The following is a 12,614-nucleotide window of genomic DNA, read 5'->3' on the forward strand; positions in this document are numbered from 1 at the left end:
GCCTGGCTTCAGCAGGCTCCCTTTGATATTTCTGCTCTCCTTGGTGTTCAGGGTTGTGAAACAGAGGTCCCTCTGCTGCAGGCTCAGCTGGAGGTAGAAAAGAGTGGCCTTGTTCATACATGCAAAGAATGGGTTGGGTTGGAAGGGACCTTAAAGCTCATCTGGTTCCAACCCCCTGCCGTGGGCAGGGACATCTCTCACTAGCCCAGGCTGCTCAAGACCTCGTCCAGCCTGGCCTTGAACACCTCCAGGGAGGCTGTGGATCGCAGAATGTGTCCCTGGACAATCTGTTCCAGTGTCTCCCCACCTTCACTCTCAACAATTCTTCCTCATCTCCATTCTCAGTCTGCCCTTCTCAAGCTTCAGTCCGTTCCCTCTTGTTCCCTTCTTGGTCTGAGGGTTGGGTCAGTGTCCTGAGCAGAGCTACTAAGCTGAGACTGTGGTCTAAGGAAGTTACCTTATGGGTTTCTGTTGGCTTGCTGCATGGGTGTTTGAGCCTGCATGACTGGGTTGTCTAGCTGAAGCTGCACTGGAGCTGTGCCTGGGTCGTGTAGCTGCAAGTCTCGAAAGGACCCCAGCACAAAAAGGACATCAAACCTTTGGAGCAGGTCCAGAGGAGGCCATGGAGATGTTCAGAGGGCTGGAGAACCAAGAGGAACAGGCTGAGAGAGTTGGGGCTGTTCAGCCTGGAGAGGAGAAGGCTTCAGGGAAACCTCACAGCAGCCTTCCAGCACCTGGAGGGGCCTAGAGGAGAGCTGGGGAGGGACTTTTGACAAGAGCTGGAAGTGCCAGGATGAGGGACAATGGCTTTGAGCTGGGAGAGGGGAGAGTGAGAGTGGAGATGCAGAAGAAATTCTTGCCAGTGAGGGTGAGGAGAGCCTGGCCCAGGTTGCCCAGGGAGGTGGGAGCTGCTCTATCCCTGGAACTGTTGCAGGTCAGGTTGCCTGGGGCTCTGTGTAACCTGCTCAACTTGCAGATGTTCCTGCTGCCTGCAGAGGGATTGGCCTGGCTGACCCTGCAAGGTCCCTCCCAACCCAAACCAGTCTATTACTCCACTGCAAGACTGACACTGATGCAGCTGATGCAGCACATTTGGGAACAGCAAACTGAAGATAAAACCAGTGGTGGAATGTAGATGCAAAATGCTCTCTGTTGTTCTTTTTGCTCTTCTTGACCTTCTGCTTCTCTTCATTCCTCCAGCTGCACAGACTGTTTGGTTTCTCCATGCTGTTTTGACACTCTGAGAAATAACAGATGTTTCCTGTGCTTGTACTTGGCAGATGAGGTCCCCCCTGCAAGCTTAGGTCAGGACCTAATGGATGGGTGGGCAGAGGCCAATGGGATGAGATTGAACAAGGCCAAGTGCAGGGTTCTACACTTTGGCCACAACAACCCCAAGCAGCACTACAGGCTGGGGCCAGAGTGGCTGAGAGCAGGCAGGCAGAGAGGGAGCTGGGGGTGCTGGGAGAGAGGAATGTGGTCAGTGGTGAGCTGGCAGTGCTGGGTTAACAGCTGGGCTCAGTGATTGTAGAGATCTTTTCCAGCCTTAGTGGATCTATGATTATAAGTGAGCAGCAGGGAAGCAGTCATGGTGATGCAGAGGGTGGCAAGGAGGAGCTGTGGTGTGAACTAGCAAAAGGAGAATTCCAACCAAGTGGCAGGAAAAGCTTTAGTGCTTCTTGTAGAAACAGAATCTGCTCTGCTGGGGATCGGTGGGAGCAAGCCACAGAGATGCTGAAGGGAATGGAACAGCTCTGTTAGGAGCAGAGCCTGAGGGAGCTGGGGCTGGGAGCTTGGAGAGCAGGAGCTGAGAGGTGACCTCAGCAATGGTTATCAAGATGTGCAGGTGAGTGCCAGGAGGCTGCAGCCAGGCTCTGCTAGGGGATGCCCAATGCCAGCACAAGGGGCAGTGGTGGAAGCTGAATCATAGGAAGATGCATGGAAACATGAAGAGGATTTTTTTCCCCTGTGAGGGTGCCAGAAGCCTGGCACAGGCTGCCCAGGGGGGTTGTGGAGTCTCCCTCTCAAGAGATTCAAGCCCTGCCTGGCTGTGTTCCTGTGTGATCTGCTCTGCAGGGGGTTGGAGTGGAGGAGCTTTGGAGGTCCCCTCCAGCCCCTGCCGTTCTGTGAAGCTGCCCTTTTCCTCTTGCTGTGAAGCTGATCTGGTAGATCAATACCCAGAGCTTCACTGATCATCATTGCAGTCGTTGCTGTCTGGCTGCTGTCCTGTCATTTCTCACCGATTGCTTTGTCTTCTGCACCAGCCTCCCACCTGCAGGAGAAGGGATGTCCCTTTCCACTTTTCCTCCTCTTCTCCTCTCCTCCTTCAGTTCATTTGAGGGGGGAAAAAAAAGTCAAAGAAAATTGGAAATGCCTAAGTGAGCCTTTCATTATGTTCCCACTCCCTATTAAGATACCAGAGCAGAATGCCCCTGGGGAGTTGTGTTAAACTTCTTGTGGCAGCTAAGTGATACATTAAAAACTTCTGCTTCCAGGAGTGGAACAAAGTTTCCTTCCTTCTTCCTCTTTTCCCTTTCCTTCCTTCTTCCTCTTTTCCCTTTCCTTCCTTCTTCCTCTTTTCCCTTTCCTTCCTTCTTCCTCTTTTCCCTTTCCTTCCTTCTTCCTCTTTTCCCTTTCCTTCCTTCTTCCTCTTTTCCCTTTCCTTCCTTCTTCCTCTTTTCCCTTTCCTTCCTTCTTCCTCTTTTCCCTTTCCTTCCTTCTTCCTCTTTTCCCTTTCCTTCCTTCTTCCTCTTTTCCCTTTCCTTCCTTCTTCCTCTTTTCCCTTTCCTTCCTTCTTCCTCTTTTCCCTTTCCTTCCTTCTTCCTCTTTTCCCTTTCCTTCCTTCTTCCTCTTTTCCCTTTCCTTCCTTCTTCCTCTTTTCCCTTTCCTTCCTTCTTCCTCTTTTCCCTTTCCTTCCTTCTTCCTCTTTTCCCTTTCCTTCCTTCTTCCTCTTTTCCCTTTCCTTCCTTCTTCCTCTTTTCCCTTTCCTTCCTTCTTCCTCTTTTCCCTTTCCTTCCTTCTTCCTCTTTTCCCTTTCCTTCCTTCTTCCTCTTTTCCCTTTCCTTCCTTCTTCCTCTTTTCCCTTTCCTTCCTTCTTCCTCTTTTCCCTTTCCTTCCTTCTTCCTCTTTTCCCTTTCCTTCCTTCTTCCTCTTTTCCCTTTCCTTCCTTCTTCCTCTTTTCCCTTTCCTTCCTTCTTCCTCTTTTCCCTTTCCTTCCTTCTTCCTCTTTTCCCTTTCCTTCCTTCTTCCTCTTTTCCCTTTCCTTCCTTCTTCCTCTTTTCCCTTTCCTTCCTTCTTCCTCTTTTCCCTTTCCTTCCTTCTTCCTCTTTTCCCTTTCCTTCCTTCTTCCTCTTTTCCCTAGGCCAGACCTTGACAAGCCTTTGGGACAAGAAGTTTTTCCTCAGGACCAGCCCAATCCTCACCTGCTGCACCTCGAGGCCATTTCCTCTTGTGCCATCACTTGTTGCTAGGAGAAGAGACCAATCCCCACCTCACTCCCACTGCCTTTCAGGAGTCCTAGAGAGTGAGAAGGTCTCCCCTTGGCCTGCTTTTCTCCAGGCTGAACAATCCCAGTTGTCTATCAATCAGTTCTCAGTTGTCTCCCAGTCTGAGGAGGACTGCTGAGATGGAGAAAGGGAACTTTGGGCAGCTTGCTGGACCTTTTGGCAAGGAAATGCAGTGAGGAAGCAGAATTGCAGAGACCATCTACTCCAACTTCCCTGCCTTGGGCAGAGATGCCTTTCAGCTAGACTTGGCTGCTCAAGGCTTCATCCAGCTTGGCCTTGAACACCCCCAGGAGGAGCCCCAGCTCTGTGTATTAGTGTGCTGATCGATCACCATGCAGAGAGGTGAGTGCCTGTTCCACCTGAGGCCTCAGAACAACCTCTTTGGCAGGGGAATAGAAAGAACTTGCAGCTCTGTGCCTGAGTGAGCTGGGATGGGGATGTACTTTGAGTGCTGTACACAAGGAACAGTCCTTGATTCTTCCACTGATGTTAAAACAGTGGATGAAAGGAACTGAATAGGAGGCCTCATCCCTGGAGATGTTCAAAGTGAGGCTCAACAGGGCTCTGGGCAACCTGATCTAGTGGAGGATGTCCCTGCAGACTGCAGAGGGGGTTGGACTGGATGACCTTTGGTGGTCCCTTTCAGCCCAGACCATTCAATGAATCTGGTGGATCAAAAGCCTCACACAGCTCCATTGTGGATTGAGTAGCTAGATGAGACCTCCTCTCTAGTGGACTTTTCTCTCAGATGGGGGATGTGTAGCTATAAGGCAGACTTAGTAGCAGCTGCCTGCTTCCTGTCCTCTGCTTCTTTAACAAGAGCCTCCAGGAAAGCCTGGCAGAACAGGATCAACCAGGTTGGAAAAGACCTTTGAGATCAAGTCCAACCTATCACCAAACACCTTTGAATTCACTAACCCGTGGCACTGAGTGCCTCATCCAGCCTCCTCTTAAACATCTCCAGGGATGGGGACTCCACCACCTCCCTGGGCAGCCCATTCCAATGCTAATCGCTCCCTGAAGAACTTCTTCCTAACATCCAGCCTGAGCCTGCCCTGGCACAACTTCAGGCTGTGTCCTCCTCTTCTGCTGCTGGCTGCCTGGCAGCAGAGCCCAACCCCACCTGGCTACAGCCTCCCTGCAGGGAGCTGCAGGCAGCAATGAGCTCTGCCCTGAGCCTCCTCTGCTGCAGGCTGCACACCCCCAGCTCCCTCAGCCTCTCCTCACAGGGCTCTGCTCCAGGCCCCTCCCCAGCCTTGCTGCCCTTCTCTTTCAGGGCAACAGGAGGCTAACAGCTGAGAAAGCAGCCTTAGTGTTCTTCTAGCAGCGGGAGCTAGGCAGAGAGGCATCCCCTGTACCTCCCTCCTCATCACAGCCTCTGAGGGGGACTATTTCAGGTGTGATTTATGAGGGGCTGTACTGCAGGTACCTCTCCAGTGAACCTCTCTGCTAGGTTGCATCCCACTCTTTGACAAGCAGTGTGGTAAAGCATCTCTCTCTCCAAAGCCAGATTAATCTTATTTTGTGGAGTTCTAGCAGGAATGCTTTGCTCTGGGCTTGTTGCTTCTCCATGCATAAATCTTTATTATCTCACCAGCCTGCAGCCCCAGTGAACCACAGCAGAACTCGTTTTGATTCCCCTCTCTATTTATCAGCACACTGAGAGAAGTCCTCTGCAAAAGGAGCTGTGAAAGTTTCCAGCAGGTGTGGTGTGGTAGGGTCCTAGGTGCTGTGAGTCTTTGGTGAGCTTCTTTCTCCTCTTCAAATTTGAGTCATGGAATGGTAGGGAGGTGAAAAGAGACCTCTGGAGATCATCCAGTCCAACCCACTGCTAATGCAGCTTTGCCTAGGCCAAGTTGCACAGGAAGTCATCCAGGTGGGTTTGGAATGTCAGCAGAGAAGGAGACTCCACAGCCTCTCTGGGCAGCCTGCACCAGGGCTGCAGCACCCTCAAAGTAAAGAGTTTTCTCCTTAAGGAAAGTTATGCCAGGAATGGGATGTGCCAGGCCAGTTCTGGGCACAGGTTAGGCATCATTCCCTTTGGGATCATAAATCATGGAGTCATTAAGGTTGGGAAAGACCTCCAAGATCATGTTCAAGCTTCTAACCAACATCTCTCTTGACTTGAGGAGCCCAGAACTGGACACAGCACTCAAGGTGTGGCCTGAGCAGTGCTGAGTACAGGATTTGAGTACTAAAAGATTTCTTCCTGATGTCCTGCCTAAACCTCCCCTGGTGCAGCTTGAGGCCATTTCCTCTCATCCTTCTGTTAGTTACCTGGGAGAAGAGGTGAACAGTGACCTCTTTTCAGGTAGCTGTAGAAAGCAATAATGAGGATGGAACTAAAAGTGAACTTTGTGGGCTGATGCTTTGGGAGTAGAGGAGCAGGTCCAGCAGGCATCCATGCATGCACTTGAGCCTGGTGGATCAGAAGATGTGCTGAAGTGTGCAGGCTCTGCAGCCAACTCCCTCTGAAACCTCCAGTTTTACTTCCCAGCACATTGGTTTGGGTTCAGGTAGGGTTCTTCAGAGGGTGGGGGTGATAAATCTGAGTTGATTCTATGATCCAAGTACTTGTAGCTTTTACTAGGAGGTGAATGTGTAGCCTCCCCTCACTGGCCTTTGCACTGAGAGAAGCAGTGCACCTGCTCTGAGGACAGGCTATGAGAGCTGGGGCTCTTCAGCCTGGAGAGGCTTGGAGGAGACCTTGGAGTGGCCTTGCAGTAACTGAAGGGGGCTACAGGAAGGCTGGGGAGGGACTATGGACAACATCTGGTAATGGACTTAAACAGTAAGAGAGGAGATTTAAACTGGATGTTAGGAAATGTTGGGATGTTAGAATGTTAGCAAAGGGTTCTTTGCAGTGAGGGTGGTGAGACAGGCACAGGTTGCCCAGGGAGGTTGCAGCTGCTCCCTCTCTGGAGGTGTTCAAGGCCAGGTTGGATGAAGCCTTGGTCAGCCTGTTGTAGTGAGAGGTGTCCCTACCTATGGCTTGGGTTTGGACCTGGGTGATCCTTGAGATCCCTTCCAACCTAAACCATTCTGTGTCTCCACTGTCTGCACCCAGGGCTTGCTGAGTGGCGTTGGTTGTCTGTGGCAGAGCTGGACTTCATCTCAGTAAATGCCAAGAGCAAGCAAGATAAAGCTACAGGGTTTATGTCACAACAAAACCACCTTTCCATGAAGAAAAAGCAGAATCCTGCTCACCTGGGTGTAGGCTTTCTAGGCAGGGCACGTTCCTTTTGGTTCACCCTTCACAGGCACAGGTTGCTCAGAGGAGGTGTGGAGGCTCCAAGCATAGAAGTGGTGAAAGGCAGGCAGGTTGTAAGCCTGTACTTACTGACTCAAGCACTGAGCAAACACCTCCATGTCCTTCCAGTCCCCTCTGCTCCCCCCTTGCCAGTCCCCAGGGCACTCCCTGCAGGTGTCACTCAGTCACAGGGGCAGTGCAAGGTGCTGCCCTTCTTCTGCCACTCCTTGTTTTGCACATGTGTTATTCTTCTCCGTGGCTCCAGCATGAGCTCCTCCACAAGCTGCTGTCCTCGCCGAGGTGTAGCTCCTCCTGAGTGTCCATCTGTCATCTTTGGCACTGTCTGCCATAGCAAACTCCTGGCCAAGCTAGCAGCCCATGGCTGAGACAGAGGCACTCTGTGCTGGGGTAAGCACTGGCTGCATGGCCAGGCCCAGAGAGTGGTGGTGAATGGTGCCACATCCAGCTGGCAGCTGGCACTAGTGCTGTGCCCCAGGGATCAATGCTGGGCCCATGCTTGTTTGGTATCTTCACTGCTGATCTGGATGAGGGGATTGGGTTTGCAGTGAGTTTTCAGATGAAAGGTGGCCAAGAAGGCCAGTGGCATCCTGGCCTGGATCAGGAACAGTGTGGCCAGCAGGACCAGGGCAGTCCTGCTGCCTCTCTGCTCAGCACTGCTCAGGCCACACCTTGAGTGCTGGGTCCAGTTCTGGACCCCTCAATTTAAGAAAGGTGTTGAGGTGCTGGAAGGTGTGCAGAGCAGGGCAGCAAGGCTGGGGAGGGGCCTGGAGCAGAGCCCTGTGAGGAGAGGCTGAGGGAGCTGGGGGGGTGCAGCCTGCAGCAGAGGAGGCTCAGGGCAGAGCTCATTGCTGCCTGCAGCTATCTGAAAGGAGGTTGTGGGGTTGGGCTCTGCTGCCAGGCAGCCAGCAGCAGAAGAGGAGGACACAGCCTGAAGTTGTGCCAGGGCAGGCTCAGGCTGGATGTTAGGAAGAAGTTCTTCAGGGAAAGAGTGATTGGCATTGGAATGGGCTGCCCAGGGAGGTGGTGGAGTTGCCATCCCTGGACGGGATCAGTGGAGATGTAAATGTGAGTGCCAGGAGGCTGCAGCCAGGCTCTGCTGGGGGATGCCCAGTGCCAGCACAAGGGGCAATGCTGGAAGCTGAGGCATAGGAAGCTGCATTTAAACATGAGGAGGAATTTTTCCCCTGTGAAGGTGCCAGAAGCTTGGCACAGGCTGCCCAGGTGTGTTGTGGCGTTTCTCTCTCTGGAGAGATTGAAGAGCTGCCTGGCTGTGTTCCTGTGTGATCTGCTCTGGGTGCTCCTGCTCTGCAGGGGGGTTGGAGTGGATGAGCTTTGGAGGCCCCTTCCAGCCCCTGACATACTGTGATTATGTGAAACCCTAAAATGAGAGAAGAAGCAACCTGCAGCAAGGCTGCTTGGAAAACCCCTCAGGAGGTCAGGGTTTGGGTGGCAATGGCATGGAAATCAGCGTGGATCAGGGAATGACTCCTGTGAATCAAACCAGGGCATTAATGGGATCCAGTATTAGGGTCAGGCAGGTGTGAGGATGCTAGCCACAAAGATTTGAAAGTAAACTTCATTAGAGGCTTGTGGGGCAAGATGCACTGTGTTCTGCAGGCAGTGTAATTGTGCTGGTGGAGAAAGGTGTTTTCCCCATCCTCACCTCCTGCCCGCCCCCCATTCAATCACAGAAATCCCTAAGTTGAGGGGTTTGCTTCTGACTTAGCAGGCAAGGGAAGAAGCTCAGATAATTCTTTGTAGCTATTACAGCTTCATGGCTTTGCAGCCTTGTGATTGAAGCTGAAGAGGTGGGAACTGCTTTATTCTCCTGGGAGTGGGATTTCAGTTAAGCCAGGGCTGCTCAGATTTAGCCTTGCAGGCTGCTAAATGTAAGGAGGTTGTGTTATAGGGAGGAGGACCTTTGCCTGAGCCTAAACCACTGTGATTCCTGCCTCTCCTTTGCCTGCCTTTGCAGAGCTGAGTTCCATGGAATGCTTGTTCTAAACTCCACTGAACCCCTGTGTTGTTTCTGCTGCCAGAGCTGTGCTGCAGCACCCATCCAGCATCTTAGCCAAAAAGCAGCAAATAAGGTTTCTGCCAACACTTCCTCTCCCTGAGTCCATCAGAGCTGAGGGCTTTAGAGGATCTACCTGAAATCCCTGCATGGAATGGTTTTTATGCACTCCTTTGAGCTTCTGACTGCCTGGTTTTAGGCAGTTTCATGGTTCAGGAGGAGAAAAAGAGAGGGACTGACTTTGCTTTGATGTCTCCAGCCCTGATCAGTCTTTTTCAGTTGAAGGTAATCTTAGGGGGCTGTAGCACAGCCCTGTGAGGAGAGGCTGAGGGTGCTGGGGGTGTGCAGCCTGCAGAAGAGGAGGCTCAGGGCAGAGCTCATTGCTCTCTAGAACTACCTGAAGGGAGGTTGTGGCCAGGTGGCATTGGGCTTTTCCCCCAGACACCTGGAGTCAGAATGAGGTGACACAGCCTCAAGCTGTGCCAGAACAGGTTCAGGCTGGGTATTACAAAGAAGTTCTTCACAGCAAGAGTGATTTACCTTGGAATGGGCTGCCCGGGGAGGTGGTGGAGTCCCCATCTCTGGAGGTGTTTGAAAGGAGAGTGGATGAGGCACTTGGTGCCAGGGTTAATTGATGAGAAGGTGTTAGGTGATAGGTTGGACTTGGTGATCTCAAAGGTCTTTTCCAAGCTGGTTGATTCTGTGATCTATGTGGTTCATAGACCTAGCACCCAGCTTGCTGGTATATCTTTCACCTCTCCCACCGTTGCTCCTCAAAGCAGCCATGAATCTATGGGGCAGGCTACCTTCTCTTGCAGTGTGAGGTCTGAGCTGTGGAGTTCGCTGATATCTTAACTGCAAAGACCTGATGGGGAGCAAAATGGAGAAACCCTACCCTGGGATGAGTCACTGCCAAACAGAGCACTGGGCTGCAGTGGGGACAGATCTCTGGGGGGTTTTGTGCTCTTCTGCTGAAGCCAGTGACAGGACTGAGCCATTTGTGTGCCCAGCTGCTGCTGTGTTCCTTGCCAAGCCCTTTACCTGCTACACATCTTGTGCCTTCCGTTCTGCCGTGCCACAGCAGCTTGGTGCCTTGCTGTCTCTATCTCCCACTCCCCACGCTGCATGAAATGCCAAGCAGACCTATTGTGTGTCCAGTAAAAGCTGAAATCAATATTGATGGCTTTTGCCTTTTGTTTTTTTTTTCCTCCTCCCCCTGTCCCTTCTTCTCTTGACAGTTTTTTATCATGCTGTTAATTGTATTCCTGCTGGAGCTCACCGTCGTGATTCTGTTCTTCGTCTACACCGACAAGGTAAGTCAGAGTCTTCATTTTTCTTTCACCCTTCAGCAACTCCTTCTGCCCCTTCCCCCTATAAATAAATCATGAAGCACTTGGCTTGGTATGCACATCGTGCTTCTGTCTTCCTTGAGACACCCCTCTTGGAAGGAGCTCTCTCAGAATGCTTAAACAGCCTTCAGGGCTGCGCTCTCCTGCTTGCTCGTGTGTACAACTCAAGGTCACAGAATCTGCTAAATGAAGGAAAAAAACCCAAACTCAACCTCCCCTCCATGAGCAAGCAAAGAAGCCAATGAGCCTTGCCAGGAACAAGTCAGAAGAGACACCCAGCAGAATGAACAGGCTGTATAAGAAATAGGGGTACAACTCAAATGCAGTTACAAAGGAGGTGACCCTAGCAAAGGCAGACAGTTAACCATCCTCCCAAGTTGCTCCTTGCAGCTCAGGTGTGCTGAGATTCTAGTTGCAAGGCAAAGTAAATGTGGAGAACTTTCATCATAGCATCATAGAGTGCTAGGGGTTGGAAGGGACCTTCAGAGATGATTGAGTCGAAGCTCCCTGCCAAAGCAGAACCACTTAGGGCAGGTCACACAGGAGCCCATCCAGATGGGTTTTGAAGCTCTCCAAAGAAGGAGACTCCACAGCCTCTCTGGGCAGCCTGCTCCAGGGCTCCAGCACCCTCACACCAAAGAAGCTTTTTCTCGTGGAGCTGTTGGGTAGAAAGTTGGACTTGATGATCTTAGGTATCTTTCCCAGCCTTAATGATGCTGTGAACAAAGTCTTTTTACAGCTGAAGGCTGAGGGAGCTTGGCAATCACAGGGTAGGTGGCAAACTTTTGCCATCAAGTCCACTACCAGTAAACAGCTTCTTCTGGAATGGAAGGGCAAAATAGGAACGAGTAACAAATCAAATGAACTCCACAAGAGAGCAGAAGGAAGCGAGGATTAACAGCAGACCTGGTTCTATTCAGTGTGTTTTGCAGTAAGCTGAGCAAGGAGCAGGTATGATGTCAGCAGGGCTCTCTAGAAAGGCTCTGAATTAATGAGGGAGCTCTCTGAGTGACTTGTGGGTGCAGTGCTGAAGGCCTGGCAAGAGCCAGATTAGCAGGCAGCGTACTGGAGCTGGAACATGGAATTAACTCGCAGGGTAATTGCAGTAGAAGGAGCAATTTCAGATGACTTGTGAGCATTATTGGATTGTGAATTACTTGTAACCTCCTGGGAGAGAGGGCTGCACGTCACACACCACAGCTTAATAAAGGCATCTCCTTCCTCTGCAGTGTGCATCCAGCCCCCAGATACAGCACTTGGCTGGATTTGGAGAGGGAAGCAGTCAGAAAGTAGCTTCATGGCATTGTATGAATTGATATCCTCACCTGCCCGGGAGTTTGAGGCTGAGTTTTGGTTGCAATTGAAAGTGGCAGGAAGGTGGCGGAGAGCAGTTGTGGAGCAGGATTGTGGAGGCTGCCCAGATGGAGTTTGGGATGGGAAGAGAGCTTCTGCTTAAGAAATCTGAGGAAAAGAAAGGATCATGGAATTGCAGAATGGGTTGGGTTGGAAGGGACCTTAAAGGTCATCCAGTTCCAACCCCCTGCCATGGGCATGGACACCTCCCACCAGCACAGCTTGCTCAAGGCCTCATCCAACCTGGCCTTGAACACCTCCAGGAAGGGGACATCTACAACCTCCCTGGTGACCTGTGCCAGTGTCTCCCTACCCCCACAAGCAACAATTTCTTCCTCCTCTCCAGTCTTGCTATCCCCTCTCCCAGCTCAAAGCCATTGTTCCTTGTCCTGGCACTCCCAGCCCTTGTCAGAAGTCCCTCTCCAGCTCTCCTGGAGCCTTTTCAGGCACTGGAAGGCTGCTCTAGGGTCTCTCTGCAGCCTTCTCTTCCCTAGGCTGAAAAGCCCCGACTCTCCCAGCCTGTCCCCACAGCAGAGGTTCTCCAGGCCTTTGATCATCCCCATGGCATCCTGGATCCTATCCAGCAGCTCCAGGTTTTTCTTGTGTTGGGGCCTCCAGAATTTGAAATGATAGCAACTTCTAAAATAATAACCCAGTAAAGACCTGTCCTGGGCAGAGGAGAAAGCCTTGAAAATATTAAGGAGTGAGATCAAAGATAAATGAATGTTTCTTTAAAAGATAAATGTGGCTGGCTGGGTTTTGTTAAAGATAACTATTCCTTTAGAAGATAAATGGCTCTTATGCTCCACATCAGCATTGTGTAGAGCTTCCTGGGCTTGGCTGCTGGTGAGGCTGATAAAAGTGTGGGTATGGAGGGGAAGAAAAAGGACAACCATGAAAGAGTTTTGTTCCTAAGGCATTCGGTGCTGTTGTGTTGATAAGTGTGTGCTGGTCCCCTTTTCAGAGGTAACAGAGAGATGAAGTCTCTCAGGAAGGATTCCCTCCCTCCTTCAGCCTGTTGGTGTGCAGTGGGTTTGGTTTGTTCTTGACAAAGAGAGCAGGAAATTCAGCTTCCCTCTGAGGCACAGGCAGGAGGTACACGACAGTCGTCAGAGAGATCA

General features: G+C 51.4%; 1 protein-coding gene across 7 annotated transcripts in view; it reads left to right on the top strand.

The window, feature by feature from the left end:
- The window catches only part of TSPAN4 (tetraspanin 4), a 445,397-nt gene that overhangs the window by 390,890 nt on the left and 41,893 nt on the right, over positions 1-12,614 (top strand). For all 7 annotated transcript variants that reach the window (XR_010306683.1, XR_010306684.1, XM_064163135.1 and 4 more), the window contains one exon: positions 10,030-10,104. Coding sequence is in view for 5 of the 7 variants with exons in the window: in XM_064163135.1 (XP_064019205.1) it covers positions 10,030-10,104 (75 nt within the window). In the remaining 2 variants the exon portion in view is untranslated. The remainder of the gene's footprint in view (positions 1-10,029; positions 10,105-12,614) is intronic.

This window comes from Pogoniulus pusillus, chromosome 24, assembly GCF_015220805.1.
Source record: "Pogoniulus pusillus isolate bPogPus1 chromosome 24, bPogPus1.pri, whole genome shotgun sequence".
NCBI classification, from domain to species: domain Eukaryota; kingdom Metazoa; phylum Chordata; class Aves; order Piciformes; family Lybiidae; genus Pogoniulus; species Pogoniulus pusillus.